The 27,095-nt window shown below is 41.2% G+C and overlaps 1 protein-coding gene across 3 annotated transcripts; it reads right to left on the reverse strand.

The window, feature by feature from the left end:
* Window positions 1–500: 500 nt before the first annotated feature.
* Window positions 501–26,894, reverse strand: LOC115123720 (C-type lectin domain family 4 member M-like). Of its 3 annotated transcripts, XM_065003641.1 has the most exons (7): window positions 11,161–11,859; window positions 9,847–9,861; window positions 8,354–8,434; window positions 4,048–4,254; window positions 3,786–3,928; window positions 3,582–3,685; window positions 501–1,201 (listed from the first exon to the last, which is right to left on the reverse strand). In XM_065003641.1, exons 1-7 carry the CDS (start codon window positions 11,261–11,263, stop codon window positions 1,042–1,044), a joined length of 813 nt encoding a protein of 270 aa, XP_064859713.1. In that variant the 5' UTR covers window positions 11,264–11,859; the 3' UTR covers window positions 501–1,041. The 3 variants fall into 3 exon arrangements, with proteins under 3 accessions (XP_064859713.1, XP_064859714.1, XP_064859715.1); XM_065003642.1 differs by lacking the exons at window positions 8,354–8,434; window positions 9,847–9,861; window positions 11,161–11,859 and adding exons at window positions 25,128–25,223; window positions 26,530–26,894; XM_065003643.1 differs by lacking the exons at window positions 8,354–8,434; window positions 9,847–9,861 and having other exon boundaries at window positions 11,161–11,857.
* Between the last annotated feature and the right edge of the window lie 201 nt (window positions 26,895–27,095).

Below are 27,095 nucleotides of genomic sequence, written 5' to 3' on the forward strand. Positions count from 1 at the left end.
GAACGAATTCTTATTTTCAATGACGGCCTAGAAACAGTGGGTTAACTGCCTGAACACACACACACGCATACATACACACTCAGACGCACAGAAACACAGACACAGACGCAGAAACACACACACACACACACACACACACACACACACACACACACACACACACACACACACACACACACACACACACACACACACACACACACACACACACACACACACACACACACACACACACACACACACACAATCCTACATTATGATTACAAACAGAATAAACATCATCCGACATCACTACTGACTACGATTAGAACTCTGAGAACCAACCCCCGCCCCGATTTATGGTTGGCAGCGACAGTTTGCTCAGGAGTGCTGTCATCTCAATTCTGATAAACAGGAAGCTACTTTATGAACAAATTAACAAAATGACACAATATAGCTAAAGCATGACTGTAACAGCTTCTAGAAGTAGTGGGTGGAGGAGTAACGCGCAGAGAGCAGGGTAGTACAAAGATGTGGATCGTTTATTTCCAAAAAACAGAGAGAAGGTCACGCCACACACACAAGGGTGCATAAAGACCCAGTCCAACAAAACTGTTCGGAAAAATGAAATCCACAAAATATTCACACACCATAAACAAAAAAAACAAGCACAAAAGCCGGCGGGCCTGCTGGGTTTAAAGCCCAGCAAGCATTTTACAGATGACAGTATGTCTACACACTGTTTAACCAGAGAGAGATGCATTAGCACTGTAGCACTACTATATAATGAGCTACTGTATAACTCTTCACAAATCCAGTTATGTTGAGAGGTAAATGATATGTCATAATATTTATATACAGGTTCAGAATACCCAATAGTAACATCAGCACAGTCCTAGTTATATCTTGGTACACCACCATTATCAGGTTGTTTTGCCCCTCAGTGCAGTACCTACAGTGTGTTGGTGTGTCTTAGAGAGAGAGAGAATGAAGTTGTGTGCACTGTAAGGTGCTGTATGTGTGCGCGTCCTCCCACCAGCCTCCTCTGTTGTCATGGTGATGTTAAACCACTTTCTCACAAATCCAGTAACGATTGAGTAAACATGACAGGTCATTCCATGCCTTTACAGGACGCCATGTTTCCGTGTTCAGCTCAACACAGTCCTCCTTCCGATTTGCTGGGTTGTCACCACCATTATCAGGCTGCTGTGAGTGCCAGTAACTACAGGGTAAACAAGACAGGAAATAAAATAATAAAAATCATATTTGCAGAGTTAAATATTAAGTAATAAATTGATAAAACATTTGCTAAATAAAAAAATGAAAATATTAACACAGAATAAAAAGTGACCAGGCAGTTAGGATAGATAATAAACAGAGTTGCAAAGTGAGTGTGAAGAATGTGAAAGTGTGTGTGTGTGTGTGTGTGTGTGTGTGTGTGTGTGTGTGTGTGTCTGTGTGTGTGTGTCTGTGTGTGGACGTGTTAAATACTATTTCTAGGGGGTTTAGGGTTAAGGTTAGAATTAGTAAAGGGTTAGGGTTAGTTTTAGGGTTAAGGTTAGGGTTATGGTTAAGGTTAGGGATAGGGTTAGGCTTAGTTTTAGGGTTAAGGTTAGGGTTAGAGTAAGAGGACGGGTAAGGGAAATACGATTTTAAATTGGACTGATTTGTGGCGTCAATATACGTGTGTGTGTTTTGTGTGTACATGTATTTCAGTATCAGTGTAAGTATGTGTGAGTGTGTGGGTAGAGTCTAGTGAGTGTGTGGGCAGAGTCTAGTGAGTGTGTGGGTAGAGTCTAGTGAGTGTGTGGGTAGAGTCTAGTGAGTGTGTGGGTAGAGTCTAGTGAGTGTGTGGGTAGAGTCTAGTGAGTGTGTGGGTAGAGTCTAGTGAGTGTGTGGGTAGAGTCTAGTGTGTGGGTAGAGTCTAGTGTATATACTGTACTCGATACCATCTACTGTATGCTGCTCTGTACCATCACTCATTCATATATCCTTATGTACATATTCCTTATCCCCTTACACTGTGTACAAGACAGTAGTTTTGGAATTGTTAGTTAGATTACTTGTTGGTTATCACTGCATTGTCGGAACTAGAAGCACAAGCATTTCGCTACACTCGCATTAACATCTGCTAACCATGTGTATGTGACAAATAAAATTTGATTTGATTTGATTTTAGAGTCTAGTGAGTGTGTGGGTGGAGTGCAGTGAGTGTTTGGGTAGAGTCTAGTGAGTGTGTGGGTAGAGTCTAGTGAGTGTGTGGGTAGAGTCTAGTGAGTGTGTGGGTAGAGTCTAGTGAGTGTGTGGGTAGAGTCTAGTGAGTGTGTGGGTAGAGTCTAGTGAGTGTGTGGGTAGAGTCTAGTGAGTGTGTGGGTAGAGTCTAGTGAGTGTGTGGGTAGAGTCTAGTGAGTGTGTGGGTAGAGTCTAGTGAGTGTGTGGGTAGAGTCTAGTGAGTGTGTGGGTAGAGTCTAGTGAGTGTGTGGGTAGAGTCTAGTGAGTGTACATAGAGTCAGTGCAAGAGAGTCAATGTAAAAAACAATAAAAGGTGTCAATGTAAATACAGACATGTTTTTTCAGATTTAAAAGGAGCATTGCCTTATTTGGAACAAGAACCAACACTTTATCTGTTTTTTTTAATGATATTTTAAGATATATCTTTAGTGCTTGTGGAATGACATCTATGAACATGATTTGAAGCAACATGTAATTTGTTAAAGGTCTCTATCATACCTGGATGGTCAAGTCTCACCTTGTGGCCTTTGAATTATGAACAACACAGATAATCATTCCTACTCATTACAACGTGGTTATTGTTATTATAGAGCAGTAGTCTCTTACCTTGGGGTGGTCAGTGTTATTATAGAGCAGTAGTCAATGTAAAAAACAATTGGCGTGTCAGTGTAAATACAGACATGTTTTCAGATTTACCTTGGGGTGGTCAGTGTTATTTAGAACCAGCAGTAGTCTCTTTTTTAATGATATTTTAAGATATATCTTTAGTGCTTGTGGAATGACATCTATGAACATGATTTGAAGCAACATGTAATTTGTAGAGCAGTAGTCTCTATCATACCTGGGGTGTCTCACAGTGCCTTTATTATGAACAACACAGATAATCATTCCTACTCATTACAACGTGGTTATTGTTATTATAGAGCAGTAGTCTCTTACCTTGGGGTGGTCAGTGTTATTATAGAGCAGTAGTCTCTTACCTTGGCGTGGTCAGTGTTATTGTAGAGCAGTAGTCTCTTACCTTGGGGTGGTCAGTGTTATTATAGAGCAGTAGTCTCTTACCTTGGGGTGGTCAGTGTTATTATAGAGCAGTAGTCTCTTACCTTGGGGTGGTCAGTGTTATTATAGAGCAGTAGTCTCTTACCTTGGCGTGGTCAGTGTTATTATAGAGCAGTAGTCTCTTACCTTGGGGTGGTCAGTGTTATTATAGAGCAGTAGTCTCTTACCTTGGGGTGGTCAGTGTTATTATAGAGCAGTAGTCTCTTACCTTTGGTCAGTGTTATTATAGAGCAGTAGTCTCAGTGTTATTATAGAGCAGTAGTCTCTTACCTTGGGGTGGTCAGTGTTATTATAGAGCAGTAGTCTCTTACCTTGGCGTGGTCAGTGGGGTGCCGTCCACAAATTTCCAGGCCCCCTCAGTAACAGAGTCAGTCAGACCAATCCAGGCTCTCTTATTGAAGCTGAAGAGAAACTCCTGTTGGTGAGAAATATACTGATGTTGTCAACTACTTTAGACAACATGTGTTAAATACTGGAAGATACATTACTGACCAAGAGATGTTTGATTCTCTCACCTGTTCCTTAGCACTGTTTACGATCACCAGATCTGCTCCTCTCTCCAGACAGTCCTGTCTACTCTCCCCCCAGGGTTTTTTCACAGTAGACAGGAAGTACCAACTGGATTCAAACTTCTGCCAGCCTTCAGGACAGGTTTGTTCTACAAGAAAATAACATGCATTTCCATCTTATTATTCTGCACCTATTATTGTAGAATACGAACACACGTTTACAGCATATACATATGTGATGTTATGATCATTTATCAGTTAAACTCACTCAGAATAGAAAACTTTCTCATGAGATCATCTCTTTCCTTCTGTAGCTGGTCTCTCTCTATAGTCAGGGTGTTGTAAGTGGTCTGTGGCTGTTCTCCCTTTTTAGTCAGAATGTTGTAAATGGGTTTTAGCTGGTCTCTCTCTTTAGTCAGTGTGTTGTAACTGGTTTGTAGCTGGTCTCTCTCTTCAGTCACATTGCCACTGTTATCTGGAAAGGATTGATAGATATAGCTTATGGTTAATTCACTCACCAAACAGTAAATCAATAACATCTAAATGTATATTCCCATGATAATGATTGAGATGATTGGCATGCAGTTTGAACATTTCACCAGTTAAACGTGATGAATTATTATTAAAGATTGACATTGATGTTTACAGTCTATTTTGAAATGAGGTATGCCTATCTTGGTGTAGGAATGTGTTCAAAATATAACATGATATTGAGACAATGTGGATATAGTTAGACGTAATCTGAGGATGCATTTTAGATATATTCTATAAAGAGATTCAAAAGGGGCCATCTGTCGGTACAAACTTTGATTGAGACATGATGATGTCATAAACAAATATCACTCCACCACTGGTTACCAAAGACATGATGGACATCAGGAAAAGAGGACAGACTATCAGCTGATCATTGACGTTGATGATTGATGTAAATCTGCTAGTTAGCTAGATCAATCATTCTTTCACTGATCGGGATTTAATCTTCAATGCTCTCAAATAATAACTTCATAACATAGCCTGACCTTCATGGTCCCGCTTTAAATTACCTTCAGCTTATGAAGGCTTTTATACTGCCTTCCTAATGCTTTCATAAGCACTTCATAAATGTGTTATTTAGCATCTGTAAGTATATGTCATGCTTTATAAAGTGTGACATAACCCACTATGTGACATGACCCACTATGTTGAATAAGATATAAACATATAAAGGGGGACAAGCTGTGCTTGAAGGAAGAAACAGGCTGTAAAGTTAAGTTTAGATGACACCTAATCTCGTTCCCAGACACTTCCGCCCAAATGGTCAGAAGATAAACACATCAAACTTGGCTTTCATTAGTTATGTTAGGTTAGCAAAGGGCATGGCCTAATGGCAGGCAAATATTTTACTCAGTTAGGTCACTTACATAGCATACTATGGTCACTCCAAATAAGGCCAACTTTGAATGGTTGATATCCCAGGCTTATACTGTGCATTCAGAAAGTATTCAGACCCTTTGACTTTCTTACAACCTTATTCTACAATGTATTAAATTGTTTTCTCCCCTCATCAATCTAAACACAATACCCCAAAATGACAAAGCATAAACAGTTTTGTAGAAATGTGTGCAACTTTAAGCTAGGGGGCACTTTTTTTATTTTTGGAAAAATAACGTTCCCAAAGTTAACTGCCTATTTCTCAGGACCAGATGCTAGAATATGCATTAATATCAACCAGATTCATTTTTCTATGTCTTCCCTAAGGTGTCTACAGCCTTTAGACGTAGTTTCACGCCTTTATGTTGAAGCTTGAGCGTAAACGAACACATTGCGTAAGTGGCCAGCTGATGGCTCTCAGAGTGATTATTGCGTGAAAGAGAGAGGTAGCCATTTTTCCTCCCGGTCCTACTGAAAAGCCAACTGTCCCGGTTGATATATTATCGAAAAGATATTTGAAAAACACCTTGAGGATTGATTGCAAAAAACGTTTCCATGTTTCTGTCGATATTATGGATATAATTTGGATTTTCTTTCGGCGTTGTCGTGACCAGTGGATTTCTGAACATAACGTGACAAACAAAAGGGGGTATTTTGGGTATAAAAATAATATTTATGGAACAAAAGGAACATTTGCTGTCTAACTGGGAGTCTCATCAGTGAAACATCCGAAGATTATCAAAGGTAAACGATTAATTTGATTGCTTTTCTGATTTTCGTGACCAAGCTTCCTGCTGCTAGCTGGACATAACACTATGCTAGGCTAACTTATACAAACTCTTGTCTTGCTATCGCTGTTGGTACTAGGGGGCAGTATTTTCATTTTTTTTTTAAAAACATTCCCTTTTTAAACGGGATATTTTGTCAGGACAAGATGCTAGAATATGCATATAATTGACAGCTTTGGATAGACAACAATCTAACGTTTCCAAAACTGTAAAGATATTGTCTGTGAGTATAACAGAACTGATGTTGCAGGCGAAAGCCTGAGAAAAATCCAATCCGGAAGTGCCCCAGGTTTTGAAAGCGCTGCGTTCCAATGAGTCCCTATTGAGCTGTGAATGTGTCATCAACGAGCTTAGGCTTTCTACGTATTCCCCAAGGTGTCTACAGCATTGTGACGTAGTTTTACGCATTTATGTTGAAGAATAGCCGTAGGCGGCTACATTGCGTAAGTGGTCACATGGTGGCTCCGAGAGAGATTCTCGCGTAAAATACAGAGGTAGCCATTACTCCGATCGGTCCTACTGAAAAACGAATTGTCCCGACGGATATATTATCCAATAGATATTAGAAAAACACCTTGAGGATTGATTTTAAACAACGTTTGCCATGTTTCTGTCAATATTATGGAGCTAATTTGGAATATTTTTCGGCGTTGTCATGTCCGCAATTTCCGGGCGATTTCTCAGCCAATCGTGAAGAACAAACGGAACTATTTTGCCTCCAAAAATAATATTTTGGGAAAAAATGAACTTTGGCTATCTACCTGGGAGTCTCTTGAGTGAAAACGTCCGAAGTTCATCAAAGGTAAACGATTTAATTTGATTGCTTTTCTGATTTTCGTGACAAGGTTGCCTGCTGCTAGCAAGGCATAATGCTATGCTAGTCTATGATAAACTTACACAAATGTTTGTCTAGCGTTGGCTATAAAGCATATTTTGAAAATCTGAGATGACAGGGTGATTAACAAAAGGCTAAGCTGTGTTCCAATATATTTCACTTGTGATTTTCATGAATATGAATATTTTCTAGTAAGATTATTTGACCATTGCGCTATGCTAATTAGTGTAGTTGCTGACAATTCTCCCGGATCCGGAATGGGTAGTTCCAAGATTAAAAATAATAAAACAGAAATATCAAATGTACTATTATTATTCAGACCCTTTACTCAGTACTTTGTTGAAGCACCTTTGGCAGCGATTACAGCCTCGAGACTTATTGGGTATGATTATTGGTTACAAGCTTGGCACACCTGTATTTGGGGAGTTTCTCCCATGTTTCTCTGTAGATCCTCTCAACCTCTGTCAGGTTGGATGTGGAGTATTGCTGCACAGCTATTTTCAAGTCTCTCCAGAGGTGTTCGATTCGGTTCAAGTCCAGGCTTTGACTGGGCCACTGAAGGACATTCAGAGTCTTGTCCTGAAGCCATTCCTGCGTTGTCTGTCAGGTGCATTTACTGAGGAGTGGCTTCCGTCTGGCCACTCCACCATAAAGGCCTGATTGGTGGAGTACTGCATAGATGGTTGTCCATCTTGAAGGTTCTCCCATCTCCACAGAGGAACTCTGAAGTTCTGTCAGAGTACTTTTGTTGAAGCACCTGGCCGTCACGTCCCTGACGGCCAGCTATAGCAAGAGCCTTGGTGTTTCCCAACTCCTTCCATTTAGGAATGATGGAGGCCACTGTGTTCTTAGGGACCTTCAATGCTGCAGAAATGTATTTGTACCCTTCCCCAGATCTGTATCTCAGCACAATCCTGTCTCAGAGCTCTATGGACAATTCCTTTGACCTCATGGCTTGGTTTTTGCTCTGCCATGCTCTGTCAACTGTAAGACCTCATATAGACAGGTGTGTGCCTTTCCAAATCATGTCCAATCAATTGAATTTACCACAGGTGGATTCCAATCAAGTTGTAGAAGCATCTCAAGGAAGATCAATGGAAACAGGATGCACCTGAGCTCAATTTCGAGTCTCACAGCGAAGGCTCTGAATACTTATGTAAATAAGGTATTTATGTTTTTGTTTTTTTATACATTTGGAAAATATTATATTAACCTGTTTTCACTTTGTCATTATGCGGTATTGTCATTGTGTGTTGATTGATTCAATATTTTCTTATCCTCATCAATTTTATAATAAGTCTGTAACATAACAACATGTGAGGACGTCTGAATACTTCCAGAATGCACTGTAGACATGGTTTGTGTACTCAAGTAGAGCTGATGCAGTTCTTTTGTTTTTGTTGTCACATTATTGGCAGTGCTTGACTTTGACTGAAAAAAAGTTTCAGTACGCAGTCCCAAATGGCACCCTGTTCCCTATATAGTGCAATATCAAAAGTACTGTGATAGTGGGGTATCAGTTGGGACAAAGCCTCACTCACAGAAAGCCAGTCTCAGGTAGATGTTGAGAGTGACTTGAAGAACACACAGCACTCCTAAACACACAGCAGCCAGCCTGTAGAGTCTTACATTTACATTTACATTTAAGTCATTTAGCAGACGCTCTTATCCAGAGCGACTTACAAATTGGTGCATTCACCTTATGACCTCCAGTGGAACAGTAGTGCATCTAAATCTTTTCAGGGGGAGGGGGGGTGAGAGGGATTACTTTATCCTATCCTAGGTATTCCTTAAAGAGGTGGGGTTTCAGGTGTCTCCGGAAGGTGGTGATTGACTCCGCTGTCCTGGCGTCGTGAGGGAGTTTGTTCCACCATTGGGGGCCAGAGCACGAACAGTTTTGACTGGGCTGAGCGGGAACTGTACTTCCTCAGTGGTAGGGAGGCGAGCAGGCCAGAGGTGGATGAACAGTGCCCTTGTTTGGGTGTAGGGCCTGATCAGAGCCTGGAGGTACACACAGCTCCAGGCAGCACCATGGTCTTGTAGCGGATGCAGCTTCAACTGGAAGCCAGTGGAGGGAGCGGAGGAGCGGGGTGACGGAGAGAACTTGGGAAGGTTGAACACCAACGGGCTGCGGCATTGGATGAGTTGTACAAAGGCAGGGAGCCCAGCCAACACATGCAGTAATCCAGACGGGAGATGACAAGTGCCTGGATTAGGACCTGCGCCGCTTCCACTCTGCGGATGTTGTAGAGCATGAACCTACAGGAACGGGCCACCGCCTTGATGTTAGTTGAGAACGACAGGGTGTTGTCCAGGATCACGCCAAGGTTCTTAGCGCTCTGGGAGGAGGACACAGTGGAGTTGTCAACCGTGATGGCGAGATCATCGGGCAGTCCTTCCCGGGAGGAAGAGCAGCCCGTCTTGCCGAGGTTCAGCTTGAGGTGGTGATCCGTCATCCACACGGATATGTCTGCCAGACATGCAGAGATGCGATTCGCCACCTGGTCATCAGAAGGGGGAAAGGAGAAGATTAATTGTGTGTCGTCTGCATAAATGATAGGAGAGACCATGTGAGGTTATGACAGAGCCAAGTGACTTGGTGTATAGCGAGAATAGGAGAGGGCCTAGAACAGAGCCCTGGGGACACCAGTGGTGAGAGCACGTGGTGTGGAGACGGATTTCGCCACGCCACCTGGTAGGAGCGACCTGTCAGGTAGGACGCAATCCAGCGTGTCGGAGATGCCCAACTCGGAGAGGGTGGAGAGGAGGATCTGATGGTTGTATCGAAGGCAGGATTTAGAAGGATGAGCAGAGGAGAGAGAGTTAGCTTTAGCAGTGCGGAGCGCCTCCGTGATACAGAGAAGAGCAGTCTCAGTTGAATGACTAGTCTTGAAACCTGACTGATTTGGATCAAGAAGGTCATTCTGAGAGAGATAGCGGGAGAGCTGGCCAAATGCACGTTCAAGAGTTTTGGAGAGAAAAGAAAGAAGGGATACTGGTCTGTAGTTGTTGACATCGGAGGGATCGAGTGTAGGTTTTAGTCTTCCATCTGCAGAGAAACACAAGCAGACACACACACACACACACACACACACACACACACACACACACACACACACACACACACACACACACACACACAGACAGACAGACAGACAGACAGACAGACAGACAGACAGACAGACACACACACACCGACACACACACACACACACCATCCTACATTATGATTACAAACAGAATAAACAACATACAACATCCTACATCACTACTGACTATGATTAGAACTCTGACAACCAAGCCCCCCTCCCCCCGATTTAGGGTTGGCAGCGAACGTTTGCTCAAGAGTGCTGTCATCTCAATTCTGATAAACAGGAAGCCAAAATTACACAATATAGCTAAAACATGACTTAAAGAGGCTAGCTGTGATTGCTGCGTAGGTTTTTGGGATTTTGAAATGTATGATATTTAACTTATGTATGATATGTAACTTCTACTGTAACTTCTACTGTAAATGCCTCGTGAGCTTAGTTTAACTTTCTAACCCCATCAGAACCCAAAATATAAGCTTCTTCTACCACAGAACTGCAAACACTGTGTAGACTCAAATGGGTAAAACTATCATTTTGATCTCATGGATGGACAGTCCTTGAATACATACTGTAGCTATGAATTACATACAGTACCAGCCATTCATAGCTCTGTCTATGAATTACATACAGTACCAGTCATACATATTGTAGTTCTGTCTATGAATTACATACAGTAAGAGTCATACATACTGTAGCTCTGTCTATGAATTACATACTGTACCAGTCATACATACTGTAGCTCTGTCTATGAATTACATACAGTACCAGTCATACATACTGTAGTTCTGTCTATGAATTTGAGAGTGGTTACATTTCTGCAGCGTAATTGTTATTGAGAGTGGTTACGTTTCTTGAGGAAAAAATGGGCAGGTCACCAGGTGCACAGAGCCTGTTTCAGGTTACTAGACCCTCAGCTGTTTACCAAAAACAGTGGTGGGGTATCCACTGTGTTGTTGTTTACATTTTTAATTTTCAATTGATCTTTTTAAATAGTTGTACATAGTTCCAATAACTGATGTAAAAAAATATATTAAATTGATGCATTTCAGTGTATGTGACCCCAGCAGGTTGTAAACCTCAGGCTCTGTACCAGCTGAACCACACAGAAGACAGAACAATAAAACATTTACAAGCATTTTTCTATGACTTGCTATTAGTGTGTGTGCACATGCCAGAATACGTGTGTGCTTTCGGTTTGTGCGTTCATACCTGTCTGCATCTGTGTGTGTGTGAGAGAGAAAGATTATTCTTTGTACCTGAGAGATGGGTCTCAGTCTTCACGCTCCTCGTTGCTCTGTTCCGGTTTTCTTCATTAACTTCTTTTAATTCAATCACCTGTTTGTTGACGTAGTCGGCCATCTTAACTAACCGTACCGAATATCAATGATGATCCCATTCAATTTATTAATCAAATAATTCAGACTGTCTGACCTTTTATTGTGGTATATATGATTTTAACTTTTACTTATAGTATTATCTTACTAATCATTACCTTTCTAACTGACTCCTAATGGTAATATCTACTGTATGATTCTAACTTCAGTGACTAGTAGTTGAGTAGTTGCTCTGATATGCGTCTCCATTGGTGTCTCTGTTGTCTGTCTGTGGTGCACTGCAGTTGAAAGAATGTTTTAAGTATCCAATCACTTTCAAGCAAGACGTCATATTTCGCAATAACTATATGTGACATTGTTCGTAAGGATGTGAAATTATGGCTCGCACTTTGTGACTCACATTCAATCAGGAAGCTGGTAGAACTCAGAGGACATTGTTCCTTTATTTATTAATCTGTGCCTTTGTTCTTCTTATTATAAAAGTTATTTATAATAATTGAGTGTAAAAAAATGTAATGGAAGTCACATGACATGTTGCTAATAAAAAGAGCTAGAGAGAGAGAGATTTGTGTACAGTCTACAAGAAATGATACATAATTAACTGTACATTTTAACATTGACAACAGCTTGAGTGATATATTCCTAATTTGTTTTGTGTGCGTGCATGATCCTGTGTGTGTGTGTGTGTGTGTGTGTGTGTGTGTGCGCATGCCTTTCTCTCCAACTTCTCGTTTGTACAGCCATTCTACCAACATATATGATCATTCTTCAGATACAGTAAAGAGTTCCTTCAACAGCAGTACCTACAAAGAACCTTTTTCACAGATCTAGAACTGTGGATATGAACACTTATAGTCCCACCATTCTCCTTGGCCTGATGACCAGTACGGTATCACCACACAGTTCTCACCTCCACCAACATTAGGCTCTCCACTCCTCCAATAGCTGCAGTAGAAACAACAGAGTTATATTGGCCACTCTCTCAGAACCTAGAATATGAACAACACAGAGTTAGACTGATCACTCTCTCAGAACCTAGAGTATGAACAACACAGAGGTAGACTGGCCACTCTCCCAGAACCTAGAATATGAACAACACAGAGTTAGACTGATCACTCTCTCAGAACCTAGAATATGAACAACACAGAGTTAGACTGATCACTCTCTCAGAACCTAGAGTATGAACAACACAGAGTTAGACTGACCACTCTTTCAGAACCTAGAGTATGAACAACACAGAGTTAGACTGACCACTCTCTCAGAACCTAGAATATGAACAACACAGAGTTAGACTGATCACTCTCTCAGAACCTAGAGTATGAACAAACTGACAGACTGACCCTGTCACTAAACCGGTCTCTTTCTTTAGTCAGGGTAATGTAACGCTCCTCTAACTGGTCTCTCTTTCTCTGTAACTGGTCTCTCTCAGCTCAGTAACTGGTTTTGGTTCGTCCGGGACTGGTATCTGTCTGTACACAGGTCAATGATACCTCTACTGGTATCTGTCTGTACACAGGTCAATGATACCTCTACTAGTATATGTCTGTACACAGGTCAATGATACCTCTACTGGTATCTGTCTGTACACAGGTCAATGATACCTCTACTGGTATCTATCTGTACACAGGTCAATGATACCACTACTGGTATCTGTCTGTACACAGGTCAATGATACCTCTACTGGTATCTGTTTGGTCTCTGTCTTGCTCCAGACCAGTGGTGTTGTAACAGGCCTCTAAATGTTTTCTTTCTTCATTACAACGGGCTGAAAGAAAGAAAAGAGAAGTTCCTGTGATGTGTTCCAAATGACACTATATTCCTTATATGGTGAGCTGCTTTTGACCAAAGCCTTAAGTGCCCGTGTTAAAAGTAGTGTACTTTAAAGAGGATAGGATGATATTTGGGACACTGTGGTTGTGGTATTTTCATACATGTTTTGTGTGTCAACAATTTTGAAACACTGCTGGTCCGAATTGTGATCCTTGCTTTGTGTGAACAGAACTATAGTGTGATAATAAATACATATCTATCCTATCGGCCAGGGTTAAAGTAATGCACTATACATGGAATAGGGTGCCAAATGACACCCTAGATTCCCAAATGGCATGCTATCCCCTATATTAGCGTAATACGTTTGACCAGTGCACTAATGGAGTGTCATTTGGGACACAGACTCACTCACAGAAAGCCAGTCTCAGGGAGATGTTGAGAGTTACTTGTCGAACACACAGCAGCCAGCCTGTAGAGTCTTAGGCTTCCATCCGCAGAGGAACAGACACACACACACACACACACACACACACACACACACACACACACACACACACACACACACACACACACACACACACACACACACACACACACACACACACACACACACACACACACACACACACACACACAGTTACAGAAACACACACACCATCATCCTACATCATTAATGATTATGATTAGAATTCTGAAAGCCAAACATTTCCATTGCGTCATTGGTTTTCTTTCGATTGAGGGTAAGCAGCAACAGTTTGCTCAAGCTTGTGGTCACCTCACATCAGATAAACAGGAAGCTACTGTATGAAGAAATTACCAAAATTACACAATATAGCCAAAGTATGAATTAAAGGGTCTATCTGTGATTGCTATATCACATTTTATTTTTTACTTTTAAATGAATAATATTTCCCTAATGATTCTTGTATGTAGCTTATTCTGTAAATGCCTCATGAGATTAGTTTAACTTTCAAACCCCATTAGGACCCAAAATATAAGCTTGTTCTACCATGGAACTGTTAACAAACACTGTGTAGCCTCAGATTGTTGAAACTATCATTTTCAACTCGTGGAGGATCAGTCCTTGCATGCATAGTTCTGTCTATGCATTTAAGAGTGGTTTCATTTTTCCAGCCCTGTTCACTGTGTTGTTTAAAAAGGTTATTTTCAATGAATCACATTTAAATAGTTCAAAATAGTTCAATACCTGAAGTAAAACAAATTAATTGATAAATGTTAGTGTACGTGACCCCAGTAGGTTTTGAACACCATGCTCCATACCAACTGAACCACACAGAAGTGTTTTTCCTATAATGTGGTATTTGTGTGTGTGTGTGTGTGTGTGTGTGTGTGTGTGTGTGTTTGGTTTGTGCGTTCATACTTGCCTGCATCTGAGTGTGTGTGAGAGAGAAAGATTGATATTTCTTAGTTCTTACCTGAGCGATGGTTCTCAGTCTTCACACTCCTCGTTGCTCTGTTCCGGTTTTCTTCAGTAACTTAATTTAATTCAATCACCTGTTTGTTGGTGTAGTCGGCCATCTTAACTAACAGTACCAGATATCAATGATAACCCAAACAATCAATTAATCAACTAATTCATTCTGACCTCTTATTGTAATATATATGATTTTATTTACTTTAAATCAAATCAAATCAAATGTTATTTGTCACATACACATGGTTAGCAGATGTTAATGCGAGTGTAGCGAAATGCTTGTGCTTCTAGTTCCGACAATGCAGTAATAACCAACAAGTAATCTAGCTAACAATTCCAAAACTACTACCTTATAGACACTAGTGTAAGGGGATAAAGAATATGGGATAAAGAAGTGATGGTACAGACATAAAGATACAGTAGATGGTATTGAGTGAGTATATACATATGAGATGTATGTAAACAAAGTGGCATAGTTAAAGTGGCTAGTGATACAGTAGATGATGCAGTAGATGATATAGAGTACAGTATATACATATACATATGAGATGAATAATGTAGGGTATGCAAACATGATATTAGGTAGCATTGTTTAAAGTGGCTAGTGATATATTTTACATCGTTTCCATCAATTCCCATTATTAAAGTGGCTGGAGTTGGGTCAGTGTCAATGTCAGTGTGTTGGCAGCAGCCACTCAATGTTAGTGGTGGCTGTTTAACAGTCTGATGGCCTTGAGATAGAAGCTGTTTTTCAGTCTCTCGGCCTTCTGGATGATAGCGGTGTGAACAGGCAGTGGCTCGGGTGGTTGTTGTCCTTGTGTCCTTGATGATCTTTATGGCCTTCCTGTGACATCGGGTGGTGTAAGTGTACTGGAGGGCAGGTAGTTTGCCCTCGGTGATGTGTTGTGCAGACCTCACTACCCTTGGGAGAGCCTTACGGTTGTGGGCGGAGCAGTTGCCATACCAGGCGGTGATAGAAGTTTGTGAGTGCTTTTGGTGACAAGCCGAATTTCTTCAGCCTCCTGAGGTTGAAGAGGCGCTGCTACGCCTTCTTCACGATGCTTTCTGTGTGGGTGGACCAATTCAGTTTGTCTGTGATGTGTACGCCGAGGAACTTAAAACTTACTACCCTCTCCACTACTGTTCCATCAATGTGGATAGGGGGGTGTTCCCTCTGCTGTTTCCTGAAGTCCACAATCATCTCCTTAGTTTTGTTGACGTTGAGTGTGAGGTTATTTTCCTGACACCACACTCCGAGGGCCCTCACCTCCTCCCTGTAGGCCGTCTCGTCGTTGTTGGTAATCAAGCCTACCACTGTTGTGTCGTCCGCAAACTTGATGATTGAGTTGGAGGCGTGCGTGGCCACGCAGTCGTGGGTGAACAGGGAGTACAGGAGAGGGCTCAGAACGCACCCTTGTGGGGCCCCAGTGTTGAGGATCAGCGGGGTGGAAATGTTGTTGCCTACCCTCACCACCTGGGGGCGGCCCGTCAGGAAGTCCAGTACCCAGTTGCACAGGGCGGGGTCGAGACCCAGGGTCTCGAGCTTGATGACGAGCTTGGAGGGCACTATGGTGTTAAATGCAGAGCTGTAGTCGATGAACAGCATTCTCACATAGGTATTCCTCTTGTCCAGATGGGTTAGGGCAGTGTGCAGTTTGGTTGAGATTGCATCGCCTGTGGACCTATTTGGGCGGTAAGCAAATTGGAGTGGGTCTAGGGTGTCAGGTAGGGTGGAGGTGATATGGTCCTTGACTAGTCTCTCAAAGCACTTCATGATGACGGAAGTGAGTGCTACGGGGCGGTAGTCGTTTAGCTCAGTTACCTTAGCTTTCTTGGGAACAGGAACAATGTAGGCCCTCTTGAAGCATGTGGGAACAACAGACTGGGATAGGGATTGATTGAATATGTCCATAAACACACCAGCCAGCTGGTCTGCGCATGCTCTGAGGGCGCGGCTGGGGATGCCGCTGGGCCTGCAGCCTTGCGAGGGTTGACACGTTTAAATGTGTTCCTCACGTCGGCTGCAGTGAAGGAGAATCTGCATGTTTTAGTTGCGGGACGTGTCAGTGGCACTGTATTGTCCTCAAAGCGGGCAAAAAAGTGATTTAGTCTGCCTGGGAGCAAGACATCCTGGTCCGTGACTGGGCTGGTTTTCTTTTTGTAATCCGTGATTGACTGTAGACCCTGCCACATACCTCTTGTGTCTGAGCCGTTGAATTGAGATTCTACTTTGTCTCTATACTGACGCTTAGCTTGTTTGATTGCCTTGCGGAGGGAATAGTTACACTGTTTGTATTCGGTCATGTTTCCGGTCACCTTGCCCTGATTAAAAGCAGTGGTTCGGGCTTTCAGTTTCACGCGAATGCTGCCATCAATCCACGGTTTCTGGTTTGGGAATGTTTTAATCTTTGCTATGGGAACGACATCTTCAACGCACGTTCTAATGAACTCGCTCACCGAATCAGCGTATTCGTCAATGTTGTTGTCTGACGCAATACGAAACATATCCCAGTCCACGTGATGGAAGCAGTCTTGGAGTGTGGAATCAGATTGGTCGGACCAGCGTTGAACAGACCTCAGCGCGGGAGCTTCTTGTTTTAGTTTCTGTCTGTAGGCAGGGATCAACAAAATGGAGTCGTGGTCAGCTTTTCCGAAAGGAGGGCGGGGCAGGGCCTTGTATGCATCGCGGAAGTTGGAATAGATTTACTTGTAGTATTAACTTAGTTTATGATTACCTTTCTAACTGACTCCTAATGGTAATATCTACTGTATGATTACCTTTCTGACTGACTCCTAATGGTAATAACTACTGTATGATTACCTTTCTAACTGACTCCTAATGGTAATATCTACTGAATGATTACCTTTCTAACTGACTCCTAATGGTAATATCTACTGTATGATAACCTTTCTAACTGACTGCTAATGGTAATATCTACTGTATGATTACCTTTCTGACTGACTCCTAATGGTAATATCTACTGTATCATTACCTTTCTACCTGTCTCCTAATGGTAATATCTACTGTATGATTACCTTTCTGACTGTCTCCTAATGGTAATATCTACTGTATGATTACCTTTCTGACTGACTCCTAATGGTAATAACTACTGTATGATTACCTTTCTAACTGACTCCTAATGGTAATATCTACTGTATGATTACCTTTCTAACTGACTTCTAATGGTAATATCTACTGTATGATTACCTTTCTAACTGACTCCTAATGGTAATATCTACTGTATGATTACCTTTCTGACTGACTCCTAATGGTAATATCTACTGTATGATTACCTTATCTGACTCCTAATGGTAATATCTACTGTATGATTACCTTTCTGACTGACTCTAATGGTAATATCTACTGTATGATTACCTTTCTAACTGACTCTAATGGTAATATCTACTGTATGATTACCTTTCTCTACTCCTAATGGACTGTGTGATTACCTTTCTAACTGGTAATGGTATATCTACTGTATGATTACCTTTCTAACTGACTCCTAATGGTAATATCTACTGTATGATTACCTTTCTAACTGACTCCTAATGGTAATATCTACTGTGTGATTACCTTTCTAACTGACTCCTAATGGTAATATCTACTGTATGATTCTAACTTCAGTGACTAGTAGTTGAGTAGTTGCTCTGATGTGGATCTCCACCAGATTCCTCTCTGATCTCTGTCTGTTGTTCACTACGGTTGATATCATTTTTTAAGTATCCAATCACCTTCAATCAGGAAGTTATACATTACAGGATATTCTAAACACAGTGATATAACATGATAGCTGTCTGCATCTTTATCAGAAAAAGGGAACTTCACAGGTGTGTCTGTGTGTGTGTCTGTGTGTCTGTCTGTGTTTGTGTCTGTGTCTGTTTTTGTGTGTCTGTGTGTCTGTCTGTGTTTGTGTCTGTGTGTGTGTCTGTGTGTGCGTTTGCCTGCGTGCAGCATGTATCCTCTCAGTACTGTTCTGCCTTCTGTCTGTCCAACTGCAATTCACATTGTTTTAACAATCCAATCACATTCAATCAGGAAGCTGGTAAACCTGATAGGTTCCTTTCTTACTTCATCTGAGCCTTAGTTCATCTTCTTGCTGAAGAAATTTATGCTAGTAATTGATTATGAAAAAAGAAGAAGCCTATGGCAAATCACATAACATGTTTCTATTTAAAACAATGAATACAATCATTTTACAGATGACAGTATGTCTACACACTGTTTAACTAGAGAGAGAGATGCATTAGCACTGTAGCACTACTATATAATGAGCTACTGTATAACTCTTCACAAATCCAGTTATGTTGAGAGGTAAATTATATGTCAGAATATTTATATACAGGTTCAGAATACCCAATATTACCATCAGCACAGTCCTAGTTATATCTTGGTACACCACCATTATCAGGTTGTTTTGCCCCTCAGTGCAGTACCTACAGTGTGTTGGTGTGTCTTAGAGAGAGAGAGAATGAAGTTGTGTGCACTGTAAGGTGCTGTATGTCCTCCCACCAGCCTCCTCTGTTGTCATGGTGATGTTAAACCACTTTCTCACAAATCCAATAACGATTGAGTAAACATGACTGGTCATTCCATGCCTTTACAGGAAGCCAGGTTTCTGTGTTCAGCTCAACACAGTCCTCGTCCCCATTTGCTGGGTTGTCACCACCATTATCAGGTTGCTGTGAGTACCAGTAACTACAGGGTAAACAAATAAAATAATAAAAATGGTATTTTGTCACATGCGGGAAATACAACAGGTGTACACTTTACCATGAAATGCTTAGTTACGGGTCCTTCCCAAAAAATGCAGAGTTAAGCAGTAAAAAATATATTAATGAAACATTTACTATATAAAAAAGGAAAATATTACCACAAAATAAAAAGTGACTTGGCAATCAGGATAGGTAATAAACAGAGTAGCACAGTGACTGTGAAGAATGTGAAAGAGTGTAAAATACTGTGAAAGTGTGTGTGACGTGTTAAATGCTATTTCTATGGAGTTTAGGGTTAAGGTTAGAGTTAGTGTTAGGATTACAATTACATTAAGGGTTAGGAGCTATGGTTAGTTATATGGTTATGTTTAGGTTTAGGGTTAGTTTTAGGGTTATGGTTAGGTTTAGGGTTATGGTTAGGTTTAGGGTTAGTTTTAAGGTTATGGTTAGGGTTAGGGTTAGTTTTAGGGTTAGGGTAAGGAGCTAGGGTTGGGTTTAGGAGCTAGGCTTAGGTTTAGGGTTATGGTTAGGGTTAGGGTAAGGTGCTAGGGTTAGGTTTAGGAGCTAGGGTTAGTTTTAGGGTTATGGTTAGGGTTAGGGTAAGGCGCTAGGCTTAGTTTTAGGGTTAGGGTAAGGAGCTAGGGTTAGGTTTAGGAGCTAGACTTAGTTTTAGGGTTATGGTTAGGGTTAGGTTTAGAGTAAGAGTACGGGTTAGGGGTTAGGGAAAATAAGATTTTGAATGGGACTGAATTGTCAAGGCAATATATGTGTGTTGTGTGTACATGTATGTGTGTGTTTGAGTATCAGTGTAAGTATGTGTGAGTGTGTGGGTAGAGTCTAGTGAGTGTGTGGGTAGAGTCTAGTGAGTGTGTGGGTAGAGTCTAGTGAGTGTGTGGGTAGAGTAGTGAGTGTGTGGGTAGAGTCTAGTGAGTGTGTGGGTAGAGTCTAGTGAGTGTGTGGGTAGAGTCTAGTGAGTGTGTGGGTAGAGTCTAGTGAGTGTGTGGGTAGAGTCTAGTGAGTGTGTGGGTAGAGTCTAGTGAGTGTGTGGGTAGAGTCTAGTGAGTGGATAGAGTCTAGTAGTGAGTCTAGTGAGTGTGTGGGTAGAGTCTAGTGAGTGTGTGGGTAGAGTCTAGTGAGTGTGTGGGTAGAGTCTAGTGAGTGTGCATAGAGTCAGTGTATAAAAATATTTTTAAAAAGGGGTCAATGTAAAAACAGACATGTTTTTTCAGCTTTAAATGGAGCACAAACTTTTTTGGACTAAGATCCAACATTTTATTTTTAAATTATATTTTAAGATATATCTTTAGTGCTTGTGGAATGACATATTTGACCATGATTTGAAGCAACATGTAATTTGTTAAAGGTCTCTATCACACCTGGATGGTCAAATCTCACCTTGTACTCATTGGATTATGAACAACCCAGAGTATCCGTCCTACTCCTTACACTGAGGTCAGTGTTATTATAGAGCAGTAGTCTCTTACCTTGGGGTGGTCAGTGTTATTATAGATCAGTAGTCTCTTACCTTGGGGTGGTCAGTGTTATTATAGATCAGTAGTCTCTTACCTTGGGGTGGTCAGTGTTATTATAGATCAGTAGTCTCTTACCTTGGGGTGGTCAGTGTTATTATAGATCAGTAGTCTCTTACCTTGGGGTGGTCAGTGTTATTATAGAGCAGTAGTCTCTTACCTTGGGATGGTCAGTGTTATTATAGATCAGTAGTCTCTTACCTTGGGGTGGTCAGTGTTATTATAGAGCAGTAGTCTCTTACCTTTGGGTGGTCAGTGTTATTATAGATCAGTAGTCTCTTACCTTGGGGTGGTCAGTGTTATTATAGAGCAGTAGTCTCTTACCTTGGGATGGTCAGTGTTATTATAGAGCAGTAGTCTCTTACCTTGGAGTGGTCAGTGGGGTGTCTCCACCCAGTGTTATTTCCAGGTCCCCTTGGGAGTAACAGAGTCAGTCAGACCAATCCAGGCTCTCTTATTGAAGCTTAAGAGAAACTCCTGTTGTTGAGAAAGATACTGATATTGTCAACTACTACAGGCTACATGTGTTAAATACTGAAAGATACATTACTGACCAAGGCATGTTTGTGCCACTCACTCACTCACCCATTTCACCACCCCTCAGTAACACTCAGTCACTCACTCACCACCACCAGGCTCACTTCATTCACTTAAGAGAAACTCACTGTTGTTCACTCAGATCACTCATATTGTCTCACTCGCACTCTCACTCACTCACTCTCACTCACAGGCTACATGTGTTAAATACTGAAAGATACATTACCACCAGGCATGTTTCATTCACTCACTCACTCACTCACTCACTCACTCACTCACTCACTCACTCACTCACTCACTCACTCACCACTCACTCACTCTCACTCACTCACTCACTCACTCACTCACTCACTGTTCCAAATCACTGTTTATGATCACAAGGTCACTCACCACCTTCAACAGTCCTGTCTGCTCTCCTTCCAGGTTTTAGTCTCAGTAGACAGGAAGTACCAACTGGATTCCAACTTAATCTGCCAGCCTTCAGGACAGGTTTGTTCTACAACACAAAAACATATATTTCCATCTTGTTATTCGGCACCTATTATTGTAGAATACGAACACTGCATATTAGATACTGTATGTGATGTTATGATCATTTATCAGGTAAACTCACTCAGATTTGAGAACTTTGTCATGACATCATCTCTTTCCTTCTGTAGCTGGTCTCTCTCTTTAGTCAGGGTGTTGTAACTGGTCTGTAGCTGGTCTTTCTCTACAGTCACATTGCCTCTGTTATCTGGAAAGCATTGATACATTTCCAGTATATCACAAAAGTGAGTACACCCCTCACATTTTTGTAAATATTTGAGTATATCTTTTCATGTGACAACACTGAAGAAATAACACTTTGCTACAATGTAAAGTAGTGAGTGTACAGCTTGTACAACAGTGTAAATTTGTTGTCCCCACAAAGTAACTCAACAAACAGCCATTAATGTCTAAACCGCTGGCAACAAAAGTGAGTACACCCCTAAGTGAAAATAGTTCTGCTGCTATTCTTGAGCAAGCTCTGTACTGGTGATGCCCTGATCCCGCAGCTGAATCAAATTTAGGAGACGGTCCCAGCGCTTGCTGGACTTAATTGGGTGTCCTGAAGCCTTCTTCACAACAGTTGAACCGCTCTTCTTGAAGTTATTGGTAATCCGATAAATGGTTGATTTAGGTGCAATCTTACTGGCAGCAATATCCTTGCCTGTGAAGCACTTTTTTGCAAAGCAATGACGACGGCACATGTTTCCTTGCAGGTAACCATAGTTGGCAGAGGAAGAACAATGATTCCAAGCACCACCCTCCTTTTGAAGCTTCCAGTCTGTTATTTGAACTCAATCAGCATGACAGAGTGACATGCTGACATGATGTCAGCTGGTCCTTTTGTGGCAGGGATGAAATGCAGTGGAAATGTTTTTGGGGGATTCAGTTAATTTGCATGGCAAAGAGGGATTTTTCAATTAATTGCAATTCATCTGATCACTCTTCATAACATTCTGGAGTATATGCGAATTGCCATCATACAAACTGAGGCAGCAGACTTTGTTAAAATTCATATTTGTGTCATTCTAATATTTGTGTCATGTGTTACATAGCATCTATAAATGTATGTCATTCTTTAAAAAGGATTCATAAACGTGTCATAACTGTGTGACAATATCACCCATGTCAAATATGACATAACTGCACTATTTTAAAAATGATATAAACATGTGCTTTATAAATAGTGACATGCTGTGCTGAAGTATGAAACACGCTCTAAAGTTAAGTTATTTTCTATTACACCTAATCTCATTCCCAGACACTTCCGCCCAAATGCTCGGAAGGTTGGGTAGATCAACGCAGCACACTTGGCCTTCATTAGTTAGGGTTTGGTTTAAAAGTACATTTTAAGAAGAGAAATGAGGGCTTAGCCATGATTATGACTTTGTGGCTGTGTTAACTAGTGACGACCAGGGGGAAAGTATTTGCTAGCAACGGACATGGCCTAATGGCAAATATTTTACTCAGTAAGGTCACTTACATAGCATTCTATGGTCACTCCCACTAAGGCCAACTTTGAATGGTTGATATCCCAGGCTTATACTGTGCATTCAGAAAGTATTCAGACACTTTGACTTTCTTACAGCCTTATTCTACAATGTATTAAATTGTTTTCTCCCCTCATCAACCTACACACAATACCCCATAATGACAAAGCAAAAAGTTTTTAGAAGTTTTTGAAACTTTATTAAAAATAAAAAACAGAAATATCACATTTACATAAGTATTCAGACCGTTTACTGGTTACTTTGTTGAAGCACCTTTGGCAGCGTTGAGACTTCTTGGGTATGATGCTACAAGCTTGGCACACCTGTATCTGGGGAGTTCTCCCATTTTTCTCTGTAGATCCTCTCAAACTCTGTCAGGTTGGATGGGGAGCATCACTGCACAGCTATTTTCAAGTCTCTCCAGAGGTGTTCGATCGGGTTCAAGTCCGGGCTTTGGCTGGGCCACTGAAGGACATTCGGAGACTTGTCCCGGAGCCATTCCTGCGTTGTCTGTCATGTGCCTTTTACTGAGGAGTTGCTTTCGTCTCGCCACTCCAACATAAAGGCCTGATTGGTGAGTGCTGCCGAGATGGTTGTCCTTCTGCAAGGTTCTCCCATCTCCACAGAGGAAATCTGGAGCTCTGTCAGAGTGACCATCGGGTTTTTGGTCGCCTCTCTGACCAAGGCCCTTCTCCCCTGATTGCTCAGTTTGGCCAGGCGTCCAGGTCTAGGAAGAGCCTTGGTGTTTTCAAACTCCTTCCATTTAGGAATGATGGACACCACTGTGTTCTTGGGGACCTTCAATGCTGCAGAAATGTCTTTGTACCCTTCCGCAGATCTGTGCCTCTACACAATCCTGTCTCAGAGCCCTATGGACAATTCCTTTGACCTCGTGGCTTGGTTTTTGCTCTGACATGCACTGTCTACTGTGGGTGTCACGACTCCCGCCGAAGTTGGCTCCCCTGCCTGTTCGGGCGGCACTCGGCGGTCATCGTCACCCATCCCTTTTTCCTTTTTCTGTTTGTTTTGTCTTAATAGTTGCACCTGTGTCTAATTGGGTTTTCCTGATGTGCTTCCTTATTTAAGCCTTATTTAAGCCTAGTCTACCCGCCCTTGTTTTGTGCGGGATTATTTTTGTGTTATGTGTGGTGTCGTTGGGTGTGTTAGTGCTCCGGACCGTATACCCTGTGCTTTGGGTTGATCAGTGTTTTTCGCGCCCTGTGTTTAGGGCATTGCATTTTGGTGCCAAATTAAAGTGCACTTCTTCCCTTGGAACTCTCTGCTCTCTGCGCCTGATTCTTACCTCACACACTCCGTCTCGCGTGACAGTGGGACCTTATATAGACAGGTGTGTGCCTTTCCAAATCATGTCCAATCAATTGAATTTACCACAAGTGGACTCCAATCAAGTTGTAGAAACATCTCAATGATGATCAATGGAAACAGGTTCCACCTGAGCTCAATTTCGAGTCTTATAGCAAAGATCTGAATACTGATGTAAATAAGGTATATATGTTGTTTTTATATATATACAGAATATAGATTTGGAAAAAAAATATTAGCCTGTGTTCCCTTTGTCATTATGCGGTATAGTGTGTAGATTGATTCAATATTTTCTTCTCCTCATCAATTTTAGAAAAAGGCTGTAACGTAACAAAATGTGCAAAAAGTGTAGGTGTCTGCATACTTCCCAAATGCACTGTAGACATGGTTTGTGTACTCAAGTAGAGCTGATGCAGTTTTTTTGTTTTTGTTGTCACATTACTGGCAGTGCTTGACTTTGACTGAAATAGGTTTCAGTACGCAGTCCCAAATGGCACTCTGTTCCCTATATAGTGCGCTGTCAAAAGTAGAGTGCTAATAGGGTGTCATTTGGGCCTCACTCACAGAAAGCCAGTCTCAGGGAGATGTTGAGAGTGACTTGTAGAACACACAGCACTCCAAAACACCCAGCAGCCAGCCTGTAGAGTCTTAGTCTTCCATCTGCAGAGGAACACACACAGACACACCATCCTACATTATGATTACAAACAGAACAAACATCAAACCCCCCCAGCTCAGGAGTGCTGTCATCTCAATTCTGATTAACAGGAAGCAACTTTATGAAGAAAATACCAAAATTACACAATATAGCTAAAGCATGACTTAAAGAGGATATCTGCGATTGCTGCTTACATTGTTGGGACTTTGAAATGTATAATATTTACCTATTCATTCTTTATGAATGTAACTTTTAAATGCCTCATGAGCTTAGTTTAACTATGTAACCCCATCAGGACCCAAAATATAAGCTTGTTCTACCATGGAATTGATAACAAACCCTGTGTAACCTCGGATGGGTAAAACTATAATTCTGATCTCATGGATGGTCCGTCCTTGCATACATACTGTAGCTATGACTTACACACAGTACCAGACATACATACTGTAGCTATGAATTACATACAGTACCAGACATACATACTGTAGCTATGAATTGCATACAGTACCAGTCATACATACTGTAGCTATGAATTACATACAGTACCAGACATACATACTGTAGCTATGAATTACATACAGTACCAGACATACATACTGTAGCTATGAATTACATACAGTACCAGTCATACATACTGTAGCTATGAATTACATACAGTACCAGTCATACATGACTCTGTCTGTGAATTACATACAGTACCAGTCTTACATACTGTAGTTCTGTCTATGAATTACATACAGTACCAGTCATACATACTGTAGCTATGAATTACATACAGTACAAGTCATACATACTGTAGCTCTGTCTATGAATTACAAACAGTACAAGTCATACATAGCTCTGTCTATGAATTTGAGAGTGGTTACATTTCTGCAGCGTAATTGTTATTGAGAGTGGTTACGTTTCTTGAGGAAAAAATGGGCAGGTCACCAGGTGCACAGAGCTTGTTTCAGGTTACTAGACCCTCAGCTGTTTACCAAAAACAGTGGTGGGGTATCCACTGTGTTGTTGTTTACATTTTTAATTTTCAATTGATATTTTTAAATAGTTGTACATAGTTCCAATAACTGAAGTAAAAAAAATATTAAATTGATGCATTTCAGTGTATGTGACCCCAGCAGGTTGTAAACCTCAGGCTCTGTACCAGCTGAACCACACAGAAGACAGAACAATAAAACATTTACAAGCATTTTTCTATGACTTGCTATTAGTGTGTGTGCACATGCCAGAATACGTGTGTGCTTTCGGTTTGTGCGTTCATACCTTTCTGCATCTGTGTGTGAGAGAGAGAAAGATCATTCTTTGTACCTGAGAGATGGGTCTCAGTCTTCACGCTCCTCGTTGCTCCGTTCCGGGTTTCTTCATTAACTTCTTTTAATTCAATCACCTGTTTGTTGACGTAGTCGGCCATCTTAACTAACCGTACCGAATATCAATGATGACCCCAATCAATCAATTAATCAACTAATTCAGACTGTCTGACCTTTTACTGTGGTATATATGATTTTAACATTTACTTATAGTATTATCTTACTAATGATTACCTTTCTAACTGACTCCTAATGGTAATATCTACTGTATGATTCTAACTTCAGTGACTAGTAGTTGAGTAGTTGCTCTGATATGCGTCTCCATTGGTGTCTCTGTTGTCTGTCTGTGGTGCACTGCAGTTGAAAGAATGTTTTAAGTATCCAATCACTTCCAAGCAAGATGTCATATTTCGCAATAACTATATGTGACATTGTTCGTAAGGATGTGAAATTATGGCTCGTACTCCGTGACTCACATTCAATCAGGAAGCTGGTAGAACTCAGAGGACATTGTTCCTTTATTTAGTAATCTGTGCCTTTGTTCTTCTTCTTATAAAAGTTATT

Source organism: Oncorhynchus nerka, linkage group LG18 (genome assembly GCF_034236695.1).
Source record: "Oncorhynchus nerka isolate Pitt River linkage group LG18, Oner_Uvic_2.0, whole genome shotgun sequence".
NCBI classification, from domain to species: domain Eukaryota; kingdom Metazoa; phylum Chordata; class Actinopteri; order Salmoniformes; family Salmonidae; genus Oncorhynchus; species Oncorhynchus nerka.

Bases quoted from the DNA above. Each gene is read 5' to 3' on its own strand.
- LOC115123720 (XM_065003642.1), bottom strand. From the start codon at position 26,632: ATGGCCGACTACGTCAACAAACAGGTGATTGAATTAAAAGAAGTTAAT. The intron at 4,255-25,127 runs GTGAGTGAGGCC...AATCCTTTCCAG, and splicing joins CTCCCTGAGACTGGCTTTCT to ATAACAGTGGCAATGTGACT. The intron at 3,686-3,785 runs GTGAGAGAATCA...TCTCACCAACAG, and splicing joins TAAACAGTGCTAAGGAACAG to GAGTTTCTCTTCAGCTTCAA.